Source organism: Barbatula barbatula (genome assembly GCF_947034865.1).
Source record: "Barbatula barbatula genome assembly, chromosome: 2".
Classification (NCBI taxonomy): Eukaryota; Metazoa; Chordata; class Actinopteri; order Cypriniformes; family Nemacheilidae; genus Barbatula; species Barbatula barbatula.
The window spans coordinates 30739402-30764374 of NC_136767.1; the positions used below are offsets into that span (position 1 = coordinate 30739402).

The window sequence follows — 24973 nt, forward strand, 5'->3', positions numbered from 1 at the left end:
TTGGAACACTAGAGGTCAGAGTGACCCCCTCTTTTTTCATTTTCATATCACGTCTAAAAACGTATTTATTCGATCTGGCCCACCATTAAGGATGTTGATTTTCAGTTTTTTTATTGTATTTGCTTTTATTGCTGTTTTTTAGTCTGAGGTCCAGACTGACTTTGGTCAGTCGTGTGCTCTATAAATAAATGAACTGATAGAAATATATGAGTATACTCTTTATGCACATTGAGAATGTTTAAAAACACGTTTAGAAAAACAAAGTTATTGTTAGATTATTGTTAGATTGAAGATTTCATAAAGCTTTGCAGAATGAATGGAGTATATGAGGCACCTCACAGAAACATGCAGCGCAGTGGCAGATATCACGAGGATCAAACTGAACATCTGATGGCATTACACATGTGTTGTGTCATGATTCTGCTGCATCATGTCATGTTTCTCTTGGTTTAGTGGCAGGATCATGACATAACCTCATGTTAAATGTGGAGAGAGACAATTATTGTTCTTATGGCCTTCCATACTCTCTCCGGTCTCGTCATTGTTCCCATCCTCTTGTTACCTCGTTATTGATTATTGCCTACACCTGTTTCCCTCTTGATTTGCTCCCTTATTTAATGCCCTTGTGTCTTCTGTCTTGTGCTGGTTCATTGTGGTTTGTGTGGTGAGTTCACGTGTCTTGTTAGTTTAGTTCAGTCTAGTGTAGTTTTGATGTTCATGTTCATAGTTTATTTTAGTCTTGTTTTGTTATTGTACCCATGTTCTGTTCTTTTACCTCCACGTGGGTCTTTGTTTTATTATTTATTAAATATATGTTAACCCCTTACCCGCTGTCTGCACCTGGGTCCTCTCTCTGTGTCTCACCACTCGAGAATCATGACAGATGGGCTGCTTTACATGTTAAACTAGTGCTGTTAATTCAATCTGTTTATGTAGTTTAGAATATTGATATATTTGTTCAAAACTACCACCTATAATGTCATAAAAATACTTTAAGTAAACAAACAATAAATTCTTCTTCTAAAGCAAATGTTATAATGCGATTATTTCATTGCCTCAGATTGAACTTTATGAAAGGTTTGTACAGCTCTGGTTGAAGTGATCACATTATAAATGTTTCAGAATGCTTGAGATGTGACGTAATCACTTATAAACACAGAGTTCTTGGCCTCCTGCACTTTTTCATCCGTCTCAAACATCTTATCAGATAAATCCTGCTGTTCAGAAGACACATAAGTGAAGTTTGTGAGATCTGTGTTCTGACTGTCCCATATTCCTGTAGTGAGCTGGTGGGAGGACGTTACTGTGACTTTATGAGAAATGAACAGATGATTCAGATCCTCAGTGTCGGTCAGCCGTGTGTTCTGTATCATGGTGCTGTGATGGGCGTCTAAAACCTCAACATCACACCAATGACACTCCTCTATACTGAATGTACGGATCTTTTCACTCGCCTTGAAAAAAACAACAACATGGCAACAGTGACATTGAAGCTTAGAAATAACAAGCATGAGTTACATTAAAATATGTTTATAGTTATGAATTACGTCATAAAGATCTTCATCCAGGTCCAGCGCTTTTATGTGCAGAAATCTGAATTCTTCATGAATTTCTCTCAGTCTGGAAAAGATGAAACATTGAAACGTCAACATGATGAAGAGAAGAAAACAATAGTAAGTGCTGCATTCAATCGCAGGACATGTGATGATATTCAAATGATGTTCTTTAAATATATTAGAAGACTCACTTTTTCTGGCAATAACACAGACAAATGCAACAGCCGACCAACACCAGGAGCGAAACTAAAATCTTAGCTGACAGCAGATAATCTGTTGACAGAAGAATTATCACACAAATATAGACATATTTACACTAAACCAGGAGTCTCATTTATCAACAGTGAGTAGAAAAGGTTTTATATTTTGTCCTACGAATGAAAATTACAATGTGCCTACGTACAAAAAAAACTGTATTTATCAAATTTGCTTGCGTGGTTCTTACGCACACCCGTAATGAATCATTGATGATAAATCCCACATGTTCTTAAAGTCCCAGTGAAATAAAAAATGACAATTTCAATTTTCCACAAAATATTGCAGCTTTTATAGTAAAAGGTTTATCAATGTGGGTCATTCTCTTTTAAAATTCATCATCTTTAGTTAAAATATCATAATGCACTTCCGTCCTGTAGTGACTATTCATCTTAAATGACGTATGTTAGACTGCTTGGGTGGAGCATCCGTTAACTCCTCCCCTTCCACTGTCAATCTGCTGCCATTTCCAAATGCAAAGGCGGTTTTTAAACATCCAATGAAATCGCAGAGAAAGATAAATGACGCAGACACTATTTTTCTTGTTTCTTGTGACAAAAATGTCAACATACGGAAGTAAAATGATCTCAACTTCTGGTTCACGGGGACTTAAAGCACCATGCTCGTTCACGTTCATTTGCATTAGGAAACGGCTCCAATAAAGCTTATATGGTGATGACACCTCCCTTTATAAATCTCCATAACATGTTCTGTGCTCTCACCAAACAGATCAACTCGCTCTTTGAAAACTTTTTTGGCGCAATGCATGGTTTGCTCAGTTTGGTTTTTATTGTTTATTTCATAATATTTCATAATAATTCTCCAAAAAATAAAATGGTCGGAAAAGAAATCAAATAAGCAGTTATTTTGGTGGAATTGCAATGTTAATATGATTTTGGGCTTTATATCTGCGGAATGATGCAGGTGATAATTGTTAATGTAGTTTGTCTCGTGTCACACGAGACTTGAGATGAACGGTGTAGTTTAAAACTCAATATAGTCTGTCACCATTATAAACATTTTAAACCCAGACAGAATCTTTAAGTGTTCATCTGAAACCAGTTCATCAGATTGAATGTGATTTTTCTACAGGGGTTAAGCTCACAGTTTGTTCTGGTTGTGATGGTGGTGGAGGTCTCTGGTCCACAGCCCGCCGATGAACACGCAGACAGATGAAACGTGTACGACCGGTCTTCCTTAAGATCACTGAATGTAAAAGATTTACTGTGGGGTTTATTTATCATCTGTCTGTGAGAACCTGCGATAACACAAAACAGTAATATAACAACTTTGACAGCACAGTTGCATCAATCTTACCTATAAAGTTTCTATATATAATAGATCAGTTTATAAAGCTAAGAACATAACAGAAACTGGTTGAGTCATTTTGAACACTTACTCCGGGAAATATCACCATCTAACTCATCATGTACTGTAATCTCATATCCTGTGATGAATGCGGTGTGAGTCGGGTCGTCCTCATTGAAACTCCATCTTAGAGTCACAGAAGACCACGTTACGCTTGGATGAGGGTCCAGTGTGGGGCCCTGCGTGGGCTCTTCACCCGTAAGAAAGACAAATCACAGATTAATCTCTCGTTTATTTCTCCTGCAGAAATCCCTGAGATCAAATGGAGAGCAAACTTTTGTTAAGTCTCATCTGTGTCTCAGATATTTCTCTTGAAAAAAAGAGTCAGAATGTCTCTGTCATTAGAGTTTGAGAAGAGATGTCAAACTGAGCTCAGATTTGTCAAGTCTGTAACCCAAAGTCATTATTATTGAATATCTCAATATGAACTTAAACATTTCTCATCAGATTTACCCAAATCCAGATTTCATTCATTTTACACCTCTGAACTTTCTCTGGCCACCAAATAAAAAGCTTCTCTGAGGTCGCACATGTTGAGCAATGTTTCAGTGACATTTCTTAACACAATGTGTAGAGCAGGAAAAGGAGGATGTGTGTGTTTCTTACTTTGTTCTTCCAAGTATCCGATGAGTTTCTCGTGAGGTCTGTGTCCTTCTGCGTTACACCAGTAGACAGTAAAAGCGTATCTAACACCGGGTCTGAAATACTCTAGAAAAACAATCTTATTGTACAGTCATCTTGAACAATCATGGAAATTAATAAACATTTAACATGTGATTTCAATGACTTGTAGTTGTGATGCCAAACTTTTATTTTGTCTTTCTTGCGTGAAGTTTAAATAAGGAGAATTTAGATTTGATGGCGGCAGAGGAAAGACAAAAATCTTAAAGGATTTCAAATGTATATTGGAGTCTAAAAACAAGCCTCAGGTAGAAAACAAAAGTTAGAAAGGGCAGATGGATGGTGCCAAGTTTGGTGGAGACAGTTTGAAGAATCAAAAGATTTACGGTCATTTTACGGTACAAAAATGTCTGTAGACGTTGACAGAATGTTGAGATTGTGTTGTGACTTGTGTCGTGATGGTGTTCGTACGGATGTGTACTATGAGACATCACATGAAAACACATCTAACCTGCTTCGAGTGATAAGTAAGTCTGGTTAACCGGGACTTTTCTCCACTGTAAGGAGCAAGCGACTCCCAGCATGCACCACTCTACGATGTAGTCGCACGTGGAGGCCGATCTCCTCGTCCAGTAGAGCTGAAATCCCTCTGCGTTACCCACAATCCTCTTCTCATTCATCACAGCCTCTGCAGGAACAGCATGTTTGGGATGCACAAAATGAACTACAGATTGTACCTTAAACGCTGTATGATAACGTAAAGAAAGAAACGTATGTTTACCTGTATACGCTGAAGGAATAGTTATCTGTGATGGTACAGATAAACCCGTCTGAGAGACCGCCCGCACCGTGAGGTCACACACGTGGACATCAACGGGTAAATCCACACGTGTCTGTGTGACATTGATGCACTTATCGCTCTGTGGATCTGTGTGGTTTTCACAAACCTCATAGGCCTCAATATACACTTCTGGATTGCTTTGGACCTGAGAAACATGAAGTTGAGTGCGTGATAATGTCAGTGTATGTTGGGTTCAAAGGTTAAGAAACAGAAACATACAGTGCGCCAGAGAAGTGTGACGGTGCGAACCGGACCGTTTCTGATTTTCCTCCACACGTCCACCGTCACCAAAGGCCCTGTCCAGAAACTAGATTTACATGCTTGTGTAAAACATACAGCGCTGGTTCTTGAAGCGATGAGGTCATCATGTCGGAGGTCGGGTCAAGGTTTCACAATCTGGGATATTGTTTGGGTCGTTCAAGTTAACACATCAGTGGTTTTGATCCGTTTATGAACAGTAATAAAAGTAATGCCGAGTCAATATTATAAATGATAGAGACTCAGTGTTAATAATGTTTTTATTTCTGCTTTTTCAAATGTGTTTATAATGTTTTGGTCGTTTGAATGTCAATTCCATTCATATTTGTCTCTACAGGGCATCTTACAATTGTTATAAGTGGTGTGTTTCTATCATATTGTGACTCTAGGATTATATATTGTATTGAATTGTGAGCGGAGTGTATTTTTACAGACCTAAGTAACAGTGCTTCATAACTTCTACCTGTAAGAAAGGCTCTGGAAGGTGTCCATCGGCCCCAGTCATTGTCCTGTGTGGCGCAGCGACCCCTAGCGTTGTATCTCACGCTGGGCTGCAGTTTCTGTATCTCGAATGTGAAATGCTGAAGCGAATCTGAACCTTTCATCTGTAACTCCTGTTGGTACAGAACAAAGAACACATCATTGGACCGCTGACACTGGACGTTACTAGAGACGTACAAAACAAACGGGGGGAAAAAGGTTCATTTTTGCTCTGAGGTTTGGTTTTCACAAGAGGTTTCACACGCTCAGCCGAACAGGAAACTGCTTCCTGTCGTAATTTTGATGAGAATGATATGACGGTCAACACACGATGAGATGTTTTACCTGTGTCATCCCTCCTGGCTCCACTTCAATCTGACAAGTAATGGAGAGACCTTTAAAGCTTCCGTTCAACTGTAAGTCCATCACAGCATCCAACACACCGGCCGTCACTTCAGAACGCTCAGGGAATGGAAAAACTGGAACACATTTATATTCATAAATTATATTTTTTGATACCTTTGATACTTCTCATATGAATAGAAACCTGCGTTCTTTCAAACTATCAAGCTAAACATGTTCCTTGATAAGAAACGAGGAGATTCATTCAACTGAGAAAAGCTGTGCAAACATCATTCTTTTACATTTTACATACACTGTGACTGTGAATAATATTATATTGTGTATGTCGGGGAGACTTTCCTGTATCTCAGAGGTCAGAGGATGGTGCTAAAGGTCATGGGTTCATCCCACGGATTGCACGTCCTCAGAAACACATGTATAGTATCATGCAATGTAAGTGGCTTTGGATAAAAGCGTCTGCCAAATGCATAAATGTAAATGTGATGTAAACGACAAGGGACGGTTGCTGCATGGTTTATTCCTCCGGTCAGGAATGAGCTGGTGTATGATGCTCATGGTTTGTTACTCTTTACTTTAGAGAGTCAATTGAACTCTTCACACACGAACAAAAAAACAGAGTTCAGTTCAGTGCGCACAAGTATTTCAGTACATTTTCAGTATCTTGTTCTTTTATTTAAAATATTTTGCCAGTTTCACTTTTTAAAGACCCTGTTTGTTCACAAATAAAATAAAGAAATATCAAAATGATGTTATACAATAGTTTTATTACATATTAATGAATGTTGCAACCGTCCCCTGTTATGGGTCAGTTGACTTTGTATAAAGTGTATAAAGTGTGCGTATATTATCCTACATACACATGTTACAGAAGTGTAGGCGGATAGCTGACAGATGTGGGTTTAACAAATGATCGGCTTTCTACTAAAAACAGTCTCATAGAAACTGAAGGAAATACAAACACGTCCCCGGTCCGATGTGTATCACAATATCCACATTTCATGAATTTATAAGAATATCAGTGCCGGATCATGAACAGTTTGGATGAAGTTAAAATCATATTCACCTGTGTCTGTGATGTTGAATATGTAGTGTTCACTCTCTCGCCCCAAACTGTTTGTGACACATAAAGTGATGCTGTAAGTGACCTGCTGTTGGATGACTGGAAAACTGCAGGAGACCAGAAGATGACTGTTCTCCAGACTACACGTGACAACCTCAGAGTCCCTGTTCTCAAAAACAAAGTCATAGATAATAACCATTATTGGACTGAAGCTCGAGCAGCATTAAGGTTGTGGGGTTGATTCACACACGTACTGATGAATATATAACTTACTCAGTCGTCACTTTAGGTAAAAGCGTTTGCCAAGTGCATACATGTAAAAGACTAACTCGAAATGATTCATTTTACAGCCTTGCACGCTCTTTTAAATGATTCATATCTATCATGATGAAAAACAACAGATAACTGGATCAGGGTGCGTTTCGTCTTTGCTAGAATGTGTTTTTGTGAACCGTGATGAAATCTGAGTCAGCTGATAAGTAATCTGTACTTCCTTTTGCGGCTTCCGCCGAGGTTTGGAGCTCTGCTTACTTTCCATGTGCAGGTGATGTTTCTCATGTCTGTGGTCTCACATCGAATACGATGAGGTTTCTCAGGAGGGACTAAAGAAGGAAATAAAAGTCAAGTGAAGTGTTTCGTAAATGCAGTGAGCACAAAAGTTACTGCACATTCAGTGACACTTCAAAACGCATGAATGCTGTTGCATTAGATAAGAAATTATTAAACCAGTTGTTAAAAAAAGTGAAGACAAAACCTTTCTTACTGTAAAGGTAATGGTTAGATGTTAACGTGTCTACATATATTTAGGCGTTTACGAGGAATAATATCATTTTTATATGATTTATTTAAAAAGGTACTTACAGGTGACAAAGTTCAAAGCGACCCCAGAACTCTCTTTACTGCAGTTAAAACTGACACCGTACAGGTTTGTGGCGTTGATGTTTTCCACTCGAATGGCTTTGACCCGTGAGCTTATGTTGATGACTTTGTATTGGGTTTTGTTGAAAAAGATATCCGTGATGTGAGCATCTTCTGAATAAACACAGCAGAACAGCAAAGTGGATCCTTCTTTCAGCACCTGGTGCTTTGGATACATCTTGACATCTCGAGACAAGTTCTCATCCCCTACAACACAAGCCAATAGAAAAGAACTACTGTAGGATAAACCACAGACATGAACTCATCACATCTTTTTAATATCTCAATTCTTTCTCATTGATGTGAATAGGATTTAATGGAAAGCAAATGGAAAATGTTGCTTAAAACTCATCTGCATCTCATATGTTTCTCCTGAGAAAATCTCACAAATGTCTCCATCAGAAGAGATCTCAATAATGTCTCAAACTGAGCTCAATAGTACTATTGAAGTTTTACTAAACTGACTCTCAATAGGCCTGTTAGGAGCTCAAGGTGTATCTGATAGCTCACGGGATCATTGTGTGATTCTAACAATCTAAAAAGACAACCAGCTTAGTTTTGTGTGAGGCGGGTCGACAAAAAAAGCTTATTCATCCCTGACAGTTGAGAGGCTCACAACAGACATGAACCATGTAAATGACAAAAAGAAGAAGTTCATATCCTACAACGTTACATCAGAAGTCAAATATGGTTTAGTGCTAAAAAAGTCTGGTTTGTTTGAACCCTTTGGGTAAAATATGGTTTATGGACATTTACATTTAGCCGACGCTTTTATCCAAAGCGACTTACAGACGGGTAAACAACGGAAGCAATTGGAACAAAATAAGGAAAACAAAAAGCACAAGTGCAATATAAAAGCTGGTCTCGCCTACCACAGTATACAGAGAAAAGACAGAAGTATTCTTGTTTTAGTTTTAAAGAGTAAAAAAGAGATTGAAGTCAGAACTGATCGGTCAGGTGTTGGTGGAAGAGAATCTACAGATCTTGTAGCAGCGGGCAGATCCGATCCAGAGAAGGTACGTGAGAGAGATTAGAAAATGAACATTGAAAATGTCTGTATTTGACCCAAACTCGGTTTGAAACAACCCAACCTTTTTTTAAGCGTATTAATAATACTAAAAATATATTATTTATATACAATATATACAAAAACATATCAAATGTAGTTAACACGGATTCCATTTCAAACACCATTATGAACCATCAGTTGTTTACCATTAAAACCAGAACAACATTTCTTAATGTAATATGTGTTTTATTCCTGTAGGATTCAATGGTGTTGATAGGTTCTCATCCACCCAATAAAATCCCACCAATAGAACACAACACACTACCAGTAGAGACCCCCAGATACCATTAAAGCTTCCTTTAAAACCAATACAGCTCTCACTGTGAACATTTTTTTCAGCTGGGATGTGACGCACATTATTATCAGCACAGAAAACTGATTTTAAATTCCCCACCATAGTGAGTTTTCCATGCGCTCCAGGATCCAAGTGTTGAGTTATCAGAGATGCGTCTTATTCTCACAGAATGATCTGTGCAGTTCAGCGGTATCTGTGACGTCCAGATCACTGTGTCAGCAACAGCATTCAATGACATCTGTCAATGCACAGAAAATCATTACTGTCCATACGAATAAAAACACAAAACTCTGTGTCAGGAGGCAGTGGGACGGTTAAACTCACTCTGTCGATAGTTTCCATGTTTTTTGTGCGACCAACTTGTATTTTATACGTCTGATTTCTATGTTCTTCACTCGTCTTCATCTCCAGTCTCCACATGTCCAAAGCCCGAAGTTTGAAGATGTTCGGCACAGTGATGTCATCTACAAGAACATCATCGAAATATGTAACATAAATAATGCTTTACATCGCTAGTCCTGGTGCTTTACATATTTAGTGTGAATGTAAACATTAATACAAACAATGTTTGAAGAAAAGCAACTTGACAAAAGAACTAAAATGAGTATTTTTTAAGCAGAATGGACATAAGAAAAACAAATGATATAAAACAGCAATAAATTCATCTGACCTGAAGAATCACATCTCTTAACATGTTGAAAGATGATGATGAACATAAGTATGTTTGTCCAAGAGTAAATCATCTCGGTGGATGTACAAGACCTCATGTTGGATTCATCTCTGCTCTTCTGTTCCATGTGTCACTTTCTCCGCCTCCTGCTGTCTGCTCTTTACATTAAAGCCATAATGCCTGTGGAATCACATTGATATCACTTTGTATGAGTCAGAAAAGTGTTTCAATGATGTTTATTGTTTGGTGTTGAATGTTATTATATTCTGGTGTCGATCATTGATATGCTTTTAAACTCAACGCTATTATATGGATCCTTTATATAAACGAAGAGCTCCATCCACCGGTCATTAATGGAAATGCGTTTGAAGAATATTAATACATCATCCATTAAACTCATGAAAATACCAACAAACAACCCACAGATCTCACGAATGAACAAAGTTAAAGGTTTACATTTTACCTTAATTATTAAATCAATTATTTGATCATTCATAATGTATCTAATTGTTTAATTATACGTTTAGATTTGAATGTGTCATTAAATATGTTTGAATAAAAAACATAGTTTATAAAACTAAATACATAAAACATGTAAATACTTATTAGGTAAATTCGGCGAAATAGCAAAGGCTCATAAACATGCTCATCCCATTCTTCTGTTATGTACTCGATACTGGTGACACAAACATTATAAATTGTTATTATTATTTTTGTTTGTCTGTATTGAATTTTTTAACTTAACTTTAAACGCTTTATTTTCTTTAACCTTTATTTTGATGTCGGAAGAAACGTCAATGGCGTCGGTCACGTGATTTTCGGCGCCATGTTTGAATATGCGCATGCGCGACCAATTTGAGCTTCATCGCTTAACGTCAAAAGTGTGTCTGGTTAAACTGAAAGTGGCCATTATAAGAGACATTACAGATACTTAGCCGATTGCAGAGACTTTAGTATGACCCGGGTCAGACAACATCCTCCCAGAACACCTTAGCAACGCCTTAGCAACACTCTGCAGGTGCGGGCGGTTATTGTAGGGGTTTCTATTAATAACACAATAAATGATGATCATATTTATTAATAAACTTTTTTAGTACCAAACCAGCGATTCTCTCCAGTTAACTAAAGCCTCACATCTTCCACCTGTTTTTTTAACAGGGCCTAAAACACTCTTAGCTGTTATAAATACACTTGTAGCCCACTGCTTCTTAGGGCTTATTGCAAAGAAGCGGTTATTCCATATGCTTAGCAAGGTTTCATGAAATAAAGTAAATAAGTGATATTTAGGCTATGTAATGCAGCCAGCATTTATTAATCTGGATATTTTATAACAGCTCATAACACTCTGCTCAGCCAATCAGAATAAAGGACCAGAACTGACCGTTTTATCATTTTGTTTTAGAAGCCCCTAATGGACAAAACACTGGACACAGTTCCCCCCAAAATTTATCTCATATTGGGAATAGCCTTCGTTCAATCTAGACTGTTTTACAAAAACTTTTCAAGTGTGCATCTTGTAACAAATCAATGGCTCTGGTATATTTTAAGATATATTATTTTAAGGTAAGGTTTGTCATGTGTATCTATATGATTGTGTGTGTTAGACTTTGGTTCTCTTGTTCTTTGTGTCAGAACACATTACATGTTTCCTAACCATGTGTTCACATCTATCACCATCTATAACCAAGTCAACACACACACACACACACACACACACACACACGACACAGGACAATTCTGAAAATAGACTCAATGTCATGAAACCTGAGGAAAAACACCCCAAAAGAAATTATGTAAAGTTGTTTTTGTTTTACAGAAAACTGAATCAAATTGTATACGGTATACGACTTAATGATCTGTATGTGAAATAAAACATCTAAACAACGGAAACAGGAAGTGCTTTGGTACTAGTGTTTTTTACGTCTTGTGAAATGCTCTATAGGAATGAAGAAGCTGTTTTTTGGTTGGAGGGGGCTTTGCGTTTTTAATAATAAAGTATATTTCAAAACGGTAAAGAAAAACTTGTTCTATTAAAAGCAACTTCATCTCTTTAAGTGGAATGACCTTTGATCTTTAGTGATAACACGTCATCAAAATGATTGTGGATTGAAGGAGAAATGCAGCTCATGTTTGTGTTCAGTCATTCTGTTTGTTCAACCATCATATTTAGAGAACAGATGTGACCCATTGATCTAAACACACACGGCTCTGAGAGGATATTGATTTGTTGACCTCTTTTAGTGGATTTAGTTGCATTTTGGATTCTTTTCTCCCGCAGAAGTATTGTGGATGATGCACGATTGTAAATTAAATGCGTTTCTTTGACTGTAAACAACACTATTATCATGACCATCAGAGAGCATTTCAGGATTTATTGCTGTGAGACTGTCAGATTGTAAGTCAGCGTAGTATGACGTATCCAACACGAGGAAAGTGAATATGCCTTTATGGGAAAAGGACTCAAGTAACAGTTTTAAAGTTGCTGATGTACTTCATGTACAGTGTTATTTGAAGCACGGTGAAGTGAACAGTATAAATGATTATAGTGATGGTAATGGCAGGGTGCAGGTCTTTTAGCGTGCCGATATGACTACAGGTAGGAATTCTGGTCCATAGCCTTTGACTTCAATAATCAAATGTAATCTTTTAGCCTTTATCTTGTTCAGATGTCCTGTGTGGGATGGGTTCTCCTCCGCAGTAGATATTTCTCATTTGATAGGAAACATCTACTGGTTTAAACTTTTGCTTTACCTTTTCAGGAGTGACATGCCAAGTCTGTTCGCCGTTGAACATGGTGAACCTCAGGACTTCTCGCCCGAGGCTTTATAATATCTGCTGTGAGAGTTTGAGACAGGAATGAGTTTGTCTAGTGTTGAATGAGATAAGAGACGGACAGAGATAACACTTTCATCAGGAGACAAGATGACTTTGAAGAAAAGAGTCTAATGTGGGCCAATCTGAATCTAGGAGTTGCTCTCAGTTCATGCACATCTCAGCTTCCATCGGAGTTATTTCTTTGTGATTTGATGACAGAACAGTGATATTGAGTATAGATTGTGAAAATCAGTGATGAATCAGATTCTGTGTCTTTTGATTGTCATGTCATGAGTGTTTGTAGGTAAAGCTGGTACAGAACACGCACTTGTGTCTCTTTTGCACTCTTCTGTGAAATAACCTCAAAAACTAGCGAGACGTTTGTAATGTTTCTAAACTCACACGCTATGTCTGGTCTCTTCTGTGCACCGGAAACAACAACTTTTTCTGCCACGATATGGCACGACACGGATAATTCACAACACGGCAACAATGAGAACACTGCTTTTCTGTCTGATGTAATCCACAGATATCTGTGTAATGATGTTTTATTGGATTCTTGGACTTGTGGTTTTTGGAACAGCATTAAATGGTCAGAATGAATAAGTGCCATCATTTTCCTTTTTTACAGAATACACGGTTTCACTTTTTTGTAACTACGTCACATGTTCGATGGTACAATAGCTTGATCCTGAACAATGAGAAAGGGATTTGTTGAGATACAACATGGCTTTTGAAACACTTTAAACTTGAGAACCGCTTTGCATTGCCTGATGGGTAATTTTTGTTATTTCCATGGTGTTGATGGAGAACTTTTATTTTAAAGCCCATAAATGTGATCTATAGTTATTTGTTCTGTAACAAAGGGGCTTAATTTAGCCATTTAGTGAATAACTGTTGTAAAGAAATCACACTGTACAAGTTCAATCCAATGAGTTAAATTAAAACAAATATGTGTTTGTCAGCCATCTGTGTCCGGGAGTGATAACATACATCCAAACTGTGTTTAAAGACTTTTTCAATTTGATATATTTGTTTATTATATTGTTGCGAAGCAGATTTACAGGAAACATATATGAGAGAACCGTATGCATAAAATTAAAAATACAAAAATGTAACTAAATATGTTTAATATATGAAGAGTTTCATTCATAACTTTCATTCACAAATGTAAATTTTTTTTTATTATTATTGTGCATTCCAATGAATATCAATCAAACTGCAGTTGGTTTGTTAAGCCATAATAACTAAATAAATTCAGCCAACTACACAATAAAACACAATAAAAACACAACAATAATGAAAAACATGATTTATAACTAATTTAAAAACGGAGTTTTCTCATTATGAAACCAAACTCATCGTAGATACATATATTGCACATAAAACACATTTTTGCTCTCTAAGGATTTACCATAAACTAGTATAATATTAGCCGACCAACGTTACCATAGTTACCAGCTGTCACCCGTTTGGCGCGTGATAAGCCTTCGTGCGGGTAAAGTAATTCCACATCATATAGCAAACGTGAACTAAAACATCATAACTCGAAAACCATAAACACAAACACTTAGTTTTACAGCGTCTATGAAAAAAAACAACTCCTGTTACTTTAAGAGCTCGTTTGACGCGCTTGTAACATTTCGTTATGACGTCATCAGAGGCATTTATATAGACGCGCTGAGCTTCGACTCTTCAGTTCTTAGCAGCGCTCGAGACGAGATCTCTACTGGTGACAAATGGCGAACATCGAGATGAACCGCGTTGTGTTCGGTTCGTTACTATTTATTGAACTATTTATTGAACTTCCATGAAACTTTTGCAAACATTTGAAGACTGTTTGGCTCGTGTAATCGAGGAGTTCGCCAAATGTTTGGCTTTATAAAAATATCAAATGTAACGTTAACTGCCGCGCATTTCACATTAGCGTTGTATGCTAACTTTATTTCGGTTACATTGAGAGTAAAACTGACATTTTAACGTGTGAAAGCAAAACTGCTTAAATCTGTCGTGTTGAGATATTTTGTTAAGAAATGCAGTTATCGCCATCGCCACAGTTTTATCCCAAAACAAATGTAATGGGCGTGGCCTGTTTGTTACAGCTCTTAAGTCCGTTTTAACTTGTTTATTGTTTGTAAAGCAAAAACACAAACATGCAGAAGCTTTATTTGCTTTGAATCCCTTCATGTGTGAATCAGCCGCATTAAGTTTTTCCATGTGTTGTTTATGCTCTTAAAACAAGAGTTTTGAACATGTTTTTCCAAATATATATGTTCATTTGAGTCAAGCTCATCTGTAATCAAATAATGACTCAATGCATTATAATCAACTGTTTACTTGTCAACATTAAGCTTGTTTGTTGAATTCAACGTTGTAAACTAAAGCTGTAAATGATTGCCATCCTTTATTTTGATGTTTAGTCATAAGGTGTTTTTCTCTCTCTTTCAGATGAGTATCCATCAACTAGAAAACTACGTTTCTGCTTCAGAAATAAGTGGTTTGCCTTTAAAGAAGCTCTGGGCATTAGAGAGAAGCCTCGGGTGTATGACCCACTGCCTGTCATGCCCGAGTTCGATTTGACTGGGCCAACTAAAGGTGAGTCCACTTTTAATGATAGATTGTCATCATATGTATGGGATTCATTTTGGACAACTAGCATTGTGTATATTAACCATTTTATTTTGTGTTTTTCAGTTCCATTCAAAGCCATGTATGATATACAAGGGAAGGTGAAAAACGGAGTTCATGTGGCTCATCGGAGGTCTGATGGCCAAGAAGTAAGTGTCATTTTCCTAGCCGTGTACACCGAATAAAACATTAGAGTTTTGATTAATATTGAAATACGACTTAAAACATATTTTCGCAGTTTTATTAAGAATTTCTTACATTTGTTGTAGTTGTTAATGCAGAGCACTGCTATGAATGTTTATATAGATGTCACGTGTGCGGTGTGAGCGCAAATTTGATCATTTTACAAATGCTTGATACCTTTTCTCTTTGCAGGTCTTCGTCAATGCTTTGTTCAGCTATGAAGATTACGACATTAGATGTGTAAGTAGAAAAGATTGTACAAGATTCAAAGTAATGTAATTTACAGTGCAGTCCAAATGTCACACTGAAAATCGAAGGAAAACCTGAACATGAAAGTGAAGCTTTTTGTTTGTGAAAATGCATAGTAATCCTTGTCTTAATTATAATGTACGAGTGTTTATTAGTAACACATTCAGATCAAAATATCTCGTAAATTAAAAATATTTGTATTCGTTTTGTCAGACTTTTGGACCCCACTGTATCTTAATACAAACACTACATAGAAATGAAAGATTGTCCTTAGACAGCTAACCATTTGTTTGTTTAACATTTTCTCTAGCCTGGCTTCTACAGGTTATTAGATGAAGAAGTGGTTGTTAATGTGATGGTGTCAGGACGAGAGAGAAGCCCGCACGTTCAACCGTTGCATCGCTGGTTCAAGCAGAAAAGGAAAATCATCCTGGTGTATGAAAATCCATCCACAAGCTTGAAGAAACACATGAAGAACAGCGGGGGATTTCTGCCTGAAGCGGAAGCACGCGTCTTATTCAAGCAGGCAGTTGAAGGTGTAAAACACACCCTGGACCACGGCGTTTCTCACCAGAAGATCGGGCCCAGGAAATTCTATATAGACAAGAAGACAAAGCTGCTCAAATTAAACCTCTTTGGCCGTAAGGAATTCCTCCCCTCCCTCGAAGAAATCCGCACATTCAAGGGTAAGTGTGAGCACTTGTGTGCTGTGATCCGTTCACAAAGTTTTGAACATTATGTACATCACATCCAAGCTTAGTGCTGCAACAATAACACTGTTGGAATTGACTGTGGGTTGGGTGCCATGACATATCCAATAGATATTCTCTAATCCAACAAGAGACTGATATCTCACTGTCGGGCTAAACTGTGAAAATCTCTTAACTATGTTAACAGGTCGAGACATCGAGCTCGGCCACATGAAGGCCAAGAGAGTCGATGCAGAAACATCATCAGTTTGGAGTCTTGGCAAACTGGCATATGAAATGATGCATGGGCACGAGCCCTATAAAACCAAGAAGGTGATAAAGATCAAGACACTAGACCTGGACTCCAGTTTATCCAGAGGTGAGAAACATACATGACAACATTAATGTGCCACATGAAGAGAACATGAGACGCATAACTAATGATCTTTTGTTAATTCTTTCACAGAGTGCCGTGATTTCCTCACCAAGTGCCTGGAGAAAAATCCAATGCGCAGAATAGATCTGCAGGAGATGATGGCACACGAGTGGATGAATGAAGTACAGGAAGGTAAAGAAATATTGGCAGTGTAATATACAGTTTAACATTCAACATCTGGAACTAATAACGTGAAACGGGACTGTTATTGGAATTCATTAAGGATCATTCGCATTGTGTATATTGTGTAACGTTTCCTTTTGTATGTTTTGAAGCAACATTTGAAGATTTCACGGATCAACTAAAGGAAAAGCAGCTGTTCCAAGGAGCTTTTATGACTCGAATAGCTGATGGCAGAAAAGTAAGTGTTATTTTTGGATGCTAACATGTAGACTGATTAAAACAAGAAAGAAATTGCGTTTTGATTAATATATTGAAATGTGACTTAAATGCAATGAGAGATGAAATAGTTGTCGTTTGTTTTGCTATATTTTCTATTTCTTGTATTTGTTGAGGTGCTGATTCAGAGCACTTTTATTAATGTTTATATATGGCGTCTGCGGATTGAGTTGATGTACTAGAAGAGGTCCTGTTAAACACATTTTGTCATTCAGCTCAAATTTATACAAAAAACACAAGTGTAAGTTCAAGTTTTATCAATTTACAAATGCTTACGGACCTTTTCTCTTTGCAGGTCATTATAAAAGTTCTTATCCCGGATGGCAAAGGAGCGACGCATTCGTTGTGTAAGTTGACAAGATTTGACTGATTTAAATAATGTATCTACAGTTGTGTCCAAATATCACACTGAACATCTAAGAAAAACGTTGTCATGAAAATGAAGTTTTTTGTTTGTAAAAAAAACTGATATTGAAAATGTATGTAATGTCGTAATTACAAAGGACAAGTGTTTATTAGTAACATAAATATTTCTGGAATAACACATTTTAAATAAGAAACATTTAGTAATCAATGCATTTTAAGCTCAAATTTATATATTAATAATACAATTAATAATTATTAAATTCGAAGGATCAGAAATAGTATTTTTATGGCTTGTTTCAGGCTTTTGGACCCCACTGTGTCTTAATACAAATGCTTCATAGATAAGGTTTTGTAGTCAGCTAAACATTTGTTGAATATTTCTCTAGCCTGGGTTCAGGACGACCGTCAGGACATTCAACAGATGGATCTGATTTGCCAGAAAGAGGCATCCTTAGAGAGTTTACCAACCCAGCAACCCAGTAAGATAAGGCACTCGTGCTGTATATGCATGTGATGTATAGCATGTGATGTATAGCATGTGATGTATAGCATGTGATGTATAGCTTGTGGTGTATAGCTTGTGGTGTATAGCATGTGGTGTATAGCATGTGGTGTATAGCTTGTGGTGTATAGCTTGTGGTGTATAGCTTGTGGTGTATAGCTTGTGGTGTATAGCATGTGGTGTATAGCATGTGGTGTATAGCTTGTGGTGTATAGCATGTGGTGTATAGCATGTGGTGTATAGCTTGTGGTGTATAGCACGTGATGTATAGCACGTGACGTATAGCACGTGACGTATAGCACGTGACGTATAGCACGTGACGTATAGCACGTGACGTATAGCACGTGACGTATAGCACGTGACGTATAGCACGTGACGTATAGCACGTGACGTATAGCACGTGACGTATAGCACGTGACGTATAGCACGTGACGTATAGCACGTGACGTATAGCACGTGACGTATAGCACGTGACGTATAGCACGTGACGTATAGCACGTGACGTATAGCACGTGACGTATAGCACGTGACGTATAGCACGTGACGTATAGCACGTGACGTATAGCACGTGACGTATAGCACGTGACGTATAGCACGTGACGTATAGCACGTGGCGTATAGCACGTGGCGTATAGCACGTGGCGTATAGCACGTGGCGTATAGCACGTGGCGTATAGCACGTGACGTATAGCACGTGACGTATAGCACGTGACGTATAGCACGTGACGTATAGCACGTGACGTATAGCACGTGACGTATAGCACGTGACGTATAGCACGTGACGTATAGCACGTGACGTATAGCACGTGACGTATAGCACGTGACGTATAGCACGTGACGTATAGCACGTGACGTATAGCACGTGACGTATAGCACGTGACGTATAGCACGTGACGTATAGCACGTGACGTATAGCACGTGACGTATAGCACGTGACGTATAGCACGTGACGTATAGCACGTGACGTATAGCACGTGACGTATAGCACGTGACGTATAGCACGTGACGTATAGCACGTGACGTATAGCACGTGACGTATAGCACGTGACGTATAGCACGTGACGTATAGCACGTGACGTATAGCACGTGACGTATAGCACGTGACGTATAGCACGTGACGTATAGCACGTGACGTATAGCACGTGACGTATAGCACGTGACGTATAGCACGTGACGTATAGCACGTGACGTATAGCACGTGACGTATAGCACGTGACGTATAGCACGTGACGTATAGCACGTGACGTATAGCACGTGACGTATAGCACGTGACGTATAGCACGTGACGTATAGCACGTGACGTATAGCACGTGACGTATAGCACGTGACGTATAGCACGTGACGTATAGCACGTGACGTATAGCACGTGACGTATAGCACGTGACGTATAGCACGTGACGTATAGCACGTGACGTATAGCACGTGACGTATAGCACGTGACGTATAGCACGTGACGTATAGCACGTGACGTATAGCACGTGACGTATAGCACGTGACGTATAGCACGTGACGTATAGCACGTGACGTATAGCACGTGACGTATAGCACGTGACGTATAGCACGTGACGTATAGCACGTGACGTATAGCACGTGACGTATAGCACGTGACGTATAGCACGTGACGTATAGCACGTGACGTATAGCACGTGACGTATAGCACGTGACGTATAGCACGTGACGTATAGCACGTGACGTATAGCACGTGACGTATAGCACGTGACGTATAGCACGTGACGTATAGCACGTGACGTATAGCACGTGATGTTTATATATCTGGATGTTGTCCACATACACCGTGTAAACTCGCTTCTGATAAGCGCCCGGTTAACGTACGCGTGGATAGGCGCCCGGTTAACTATGGAAAGCCGTTTGGGTCATATTTCGCCATCAACCAGACGCCTGGTGTTCAGATGACGCCTGTTTTTACGCCATTCAAGACGTACAGACGCCGTAAATTACGGCGTTTGCGCCTTAGAAACGTTGTTAATAACAGAATAGAACATTATCAGTTTGGAGTCTTGGCAAACTGGCCTATGAAATGATGCATGGGCACGAGCCCTATAAAACCAAGAAGGGGAAAAAGACCAAGACACTAGACCTGGACTCCAGTTTATCCAGAGGTGAGAAACATACATGACAACATTAATGTGCCACATGAAGAGAACATGAGACGCATAACTAATGATCTTTTGTAAATTCTTTCACAGAGTGCCGTGATTTCCTCACCAAGTGCCTGGAGAAAAATCCAATGCGCAGAATAGATCTGCAGGAGATGATGGCACACGAGTGGATGAATGAAGTACAGGAAGGTAAAGAAATATTGGCAGTGTAATATACAGTTTAACATTCAACATCTGGAACTCTTAACGTGAAACAGGACTGTTATTGGAATTCATTTAGGATCATTCGCATTGTGTATATTGTGTAACGTTTTCTTTTGTATGTTTTGAAGCAACATTTGAAGATTTCACGGATCAACTAAAGGAAAAGCAGCTGTTCAAAGGAGCTTTTATGACTCGAATAGCTGATGGCAGAAAAGTAAGTGTTATTTTTGGATATCAACATGTAGACTGATTAAAACAAGAAAGAAAATTGCGTTTTGATTAATATATTGAAATGTGACTTAAATGCAATGAGAGATGAAATAGTTGTCGTTTGTTTTGCTATATTTTCTATTTCTTGTATTTGTTGAGGTGCTGATTCAGAGCACTTTTATTAATGTTTATATATGGCGTCTGCGGATTGAGTTGATGTACTAGAAGAGGTCCTGTTAAACACATTTTGTCATTCAGCTCAAATTTATACAAAAAACACAAGTGTAAGTTCAAGTTTTATCAATTTACAAATGCTTACGGACCTTTTCTCTTTGCAGGTCATTATAAAAGTTCTTACCCCAGATGGCAAAGGAGCGACGCATTCGTTGTGTAAGTTGAAAAGATTTGACTGATTTAAATAATGCATCTACAGTTGTGTCCAAATATCACACTGAACATCTAAGAAAAACCTTGTCATGAAAATGAAGCTTTTTGTTTGTAAAAAAAACTGATATTGAAAATGTATGTAATGTCGTAATTACAAAGGACAAGTGTTTATTAGTAACATAAATATTTCTGGAATAACACATTTTAAATAAGAAACATTTAGTAATCAATGCATTTTAAGCTCAAATTTATATATTAATAATACAATTAATAATTATTAAATTTGAAGGATCAGAAATAGTATTTTTATGGCTTATTTCAGGCTTTTGGACCCCACTGTGTCTTAATACAAATGCTTCATAGATAAGGTTTTGTAGTCAGCTAAACATTTGTTGAATATTTCTCTAGCCTGGGTTCAGGACGACTGTCAGGACATTCAACAGATGGATCTGATTTGCCAGAAAGAGGCATCCTGAGAGAGTTTACCAACCCAGCAACCCAGTAAGATAAGGCACTCGTGCTGCCCAAGTCACGTTGCCGTCTTTTGATCATTTTCTTCTAAGATAAGAAACCTTAGAAATAGTATTTATGTAGTATGTGATATATAGCATGTGATGTATAGCATGTGATGTATAGCATGTGATGTATAGCATGTGATGTATAGCATGTGATGTATAGCATGTGATGTATAGCATGTGATGTATAGCATGTGATGTATAGCATGTGATGTATAGCATGTGATGTATAGCATGTGATGTATAGCATGTGATGTATAGCATGTGATGTATAGCATGTGATGTATAGCATGTGATGTATAGCATGTGATGTATAGCATGTGATGTATAGCATGTGATGTATAGCATGTGATGTATAGCATGTGATGTATAGCATGTGATGTATAGCATGTGATGTATAGCATGTGATGTATAGCATGTGATGTATAGCATGTGATGTATAGCATGTGATGTATAGCATGTGATGTATAGCATGTGATGTATAGCATGTGATGTATAGCATGTGATGTATAGCATGTGATGTATAGCATGTGATGTATAGCATGTGATGTATAGCATGTGATGTATAGCATGTGATGTATAGCATGTGATGTATAGCATGTGATGTATAGCATGTGATGTATAGCATGTGATGTATAGCATGTGATGTATAGCATGTGATGTATAGCATGTGATGTATAGCATGTGATGTATAGCATGTGATGTATAGCATGTGATGTATAGCATGTGATGTATAGCATGTGATGTATAGCATGTGATGTATAGCATGTGATGTATAGCATGTGATGTATAGCATGTGATGTATAGCATGTGATGTATAGCATGTGATGTATAGCATGTGATGTATAGCATGTGATGTATAGCATGTGATGTATAGCATGTGATGTATAGCATGTGATGTATAGCATGTGATGTATAGCATGTGATGTATAGCATGTGATGTATAGCATGTGATATTTATATATCTGGATGTTGTCCACATACACCGTGTAAACTCGCTTCTGATAAGCGCCCAGTTAACGTACGCGTGGATAGGCGCCCGGTTAACTATGGAAAGCCGTTTGGGTCATATTTCGCCATCAACCAGACGCCTGGTGTTCAGATGACGCCTGTTTTTACGCCATTCAAGACGTACAGACGCCGTAAATTACGGCGTTTGCGCCTTAGAAACGTTGTTAATAACAGAATAGAACATTATCAGTTTGGAGTCTTGGCAAACTGGCCTATGAAACGATGCATGGGCACGAGCACTATAAAACCAAGAAGTGGAAAAAGACCAAGACACTAGACCTGGACTCCAGTTTATCCAGAGGTGAGAAACATACATGACAACATTAATGTGCCACATGAAGAGAACATGAGACGCATAACTAATGATCTTTTGTTAATTCTTTCACAGAGTGCCGTGATTCCTCACCAAGTGCCTGGAGAAAAATCCAATGCGCAGAATAGATCTGCAGGAGATGATGGCACACGAGTGGATGAATGAAGTACAGGAAGGTAAAGAAATATTGGCAGTGTAATATACAGTTTAACATTCAACATCTGGAACTCTTAACGTGAAACAGGACTGTCATTGGAATTCATTTAGGATCATTCGCATTGTGTATGTTGTGTAACGTTTCCTTTTGTATGTTTTGAAGCAACATTTGAAGATTTCACGGATCAACTAAAGGAAAAGCAGCTGTTCAAAGGAGCTTTTATGACTCGAATAGCTTATGGCAGAAAAGTAAGTGTTATTTTTGGATATCAACATGTAGACTGATTAAAACAAGAAAGAAAATTGCGTTTTGATTAATATATTGAAATGTGACTTAAATGCAATGAGAGATGAAATAGTTGTCGTTTGTTTTGCTATATTTTCTATTTCTTGTATTTGTTGAGGTGCTGATTCAGAGCACTTTTATTAATGTTTATATATGGCGTCTGCGGATTGAGTTGATGTACTAGAAGAGGTCCTGTTAAACACATTTTGTCATTCAGCTCAAATTTATACAAAAAACACAAGTGTAAGTTCAAGTTTTATCAATTTACAAATGCTTACGGACCTTTTCTCTTTGCAGGTCATTATAAAAGTTCTTATCCCGGATGGCAAAGGAGCGACGCATTCGTTGTGTAAGTTGACAAGATTTGACTGATTTAAATAATGTATCTACAGTTGTGTCCAAATATCACACTGAACATCTAAGAAAAACCTTGTCATGAAAATGAAGCTTTTTGTTTGTAAAAAAAAACTGATATTGAAAATGTATGTAATGTCGTAATTACAAAGGACAAGTGTTTATTAGTAACATAAATATTTCTGGAATAACACATTTTAAATAAGAAACATTTAGTAATCAATGCATTTTAAGCTCAAATTTATATATTAATAATACAATTAATAATTATTAAATTCGAAGGATCAGAAATAGTATTTTTATGGCTTGTTTCAGGCTTTTGGACCCCACTGTGTCTTAATACAAATGCTTCATAGATAAGGTTTTGTAGTCAGCTAAACATTTGTTGAATATTTCTCTAGCCTGGGTTCAGGACGACTGTCAGGACATTCAACAGATGGATCTGATTTGCCAGAAAGAGGCATCCTGAGAGAGTTTACCAACCCAGCAACCCAGTAAGATAAGGCACTCGTGCTGCCCAAGTCACGTTGCCGTCTTTTGATCATTTTCTTCTAAGATAAGAAGCCTTAGAAATAGTATTTATGTAGCATGTGATATATAGCATGTGATATATAGCATGTGATATGTAGCATGTGATATTTAGTATGTGATATATAGCATGTGATATTTAGTATGTGATATATAGCATGTGATATTTAGTATGTGATATATAGCATGTGATATTTAGTATGTGATATATAGCATGTTATATGTCAAGTCAGCTTTATTTATATAGCGCTTTTTACAATTTTCATTGTTACAAAGCAGCTATACAAGAAAAAAATGACTGAGTAAAACATAAAAGGTTGTGGAATTCAAAACACAGGTCAAATAGCAGACACACAATAAATTCCTATATGCATTGTTAATTTAAATAAGACTATCATATGTAGAGAAGCAAACTGAATTTTGTAGTAGTAGTGCATAGCTGGTTTATTTATATGCATATAAAAGTTGAATTTAAATTTGTATCCAATTATTTTGTGCACTCATTGCGCTCTTCGGGCAAATTTCCTAATCAAGTTTAAATTTTCAACTTGCATGGATTACCCAATTGAGACTAATATAAATCATTTGCGGCAATCGCACCACCCAATTTGCATCATTGCCGTCGCTGAAACAGTGGATATCAATGAGCTCTCCTTTGCTTGTGTGGAAGGCACTGTTAAAGCAAATATTGTATCTTGCAACAATCGTACTACCAAATTTGCGCCGTTGCCTGGCATGAGTTCATGTCTTTGCATTGACTAGTTCCGTTCACTCTTGGTGTTAACAGCATTACGCTGTAGATTCACTCCTTAATTTAAATGCTGTTGTCTTAGAATTTCTGTGAATTTGTATTTCACTGCACGTACACT

The 24973-nt window shown here is 37.7% G+C and overlaps 2 protein-coding genes across 2 annotated transcripts; both read left to right on the forward strand.

Annotated features, from left to right (window-relative positions):
- Nucleotides 1-14279: 14279 nt before the first annotated feature.
- LOC306903257 (serine/threonine-protein kinase pim-3-like) lies at nucleotides 14280-18109 on the forward strand (the record flags this gene model as incomplete). Its single annotated transcript, XM_079472289.1, has 11 exons — nucleotides 14280-14341; nucleotides 15017-15163; nucleotides 15263-15345; nucleotides 15572-15619; nucleotides 15939-16314; nucleotides 16526-16696; nucleotides 16784-16885; nucleotides 17029-17114; nucleotides 17448-17499; nucleotides 17905-17997; nucleotides 18096-18109. Exons 1-11 carry the CDS (start codon nucleotides 14308-14310, stop codon nucleotides 18107-18109), a joined length of 1206 nt encoding a protein of 401 aa, XP_079328415.1. The 5' UTR covers nucleotides 14280-14307.
- Nucleotides 18110-19777: 1668 nt separating this feature from the next.
- Nucleotides 19778-20594, forward strand: LOC306903265 (uncharacterized protein; the record flags this gene model as incomplete). The annotated part of the gene is made up of 3 exons (XM_079472304.1): nucleotides 19778-20140; nucleotides 20228-20329; nucleotides 20473-20594. The coding sequence occupies exons 1-3, from the start codon at nucleotides 20059-20061 to the stop codon at nucleotides 20592-20594; spliced, it is 306 nt and encodes a 101-aa protein (XP_079328430.1). The 5' UTR covers nucleotides 19778-20058.
- Nucleotides 20595-24973: the final 4379 nt, after the last annotated feature.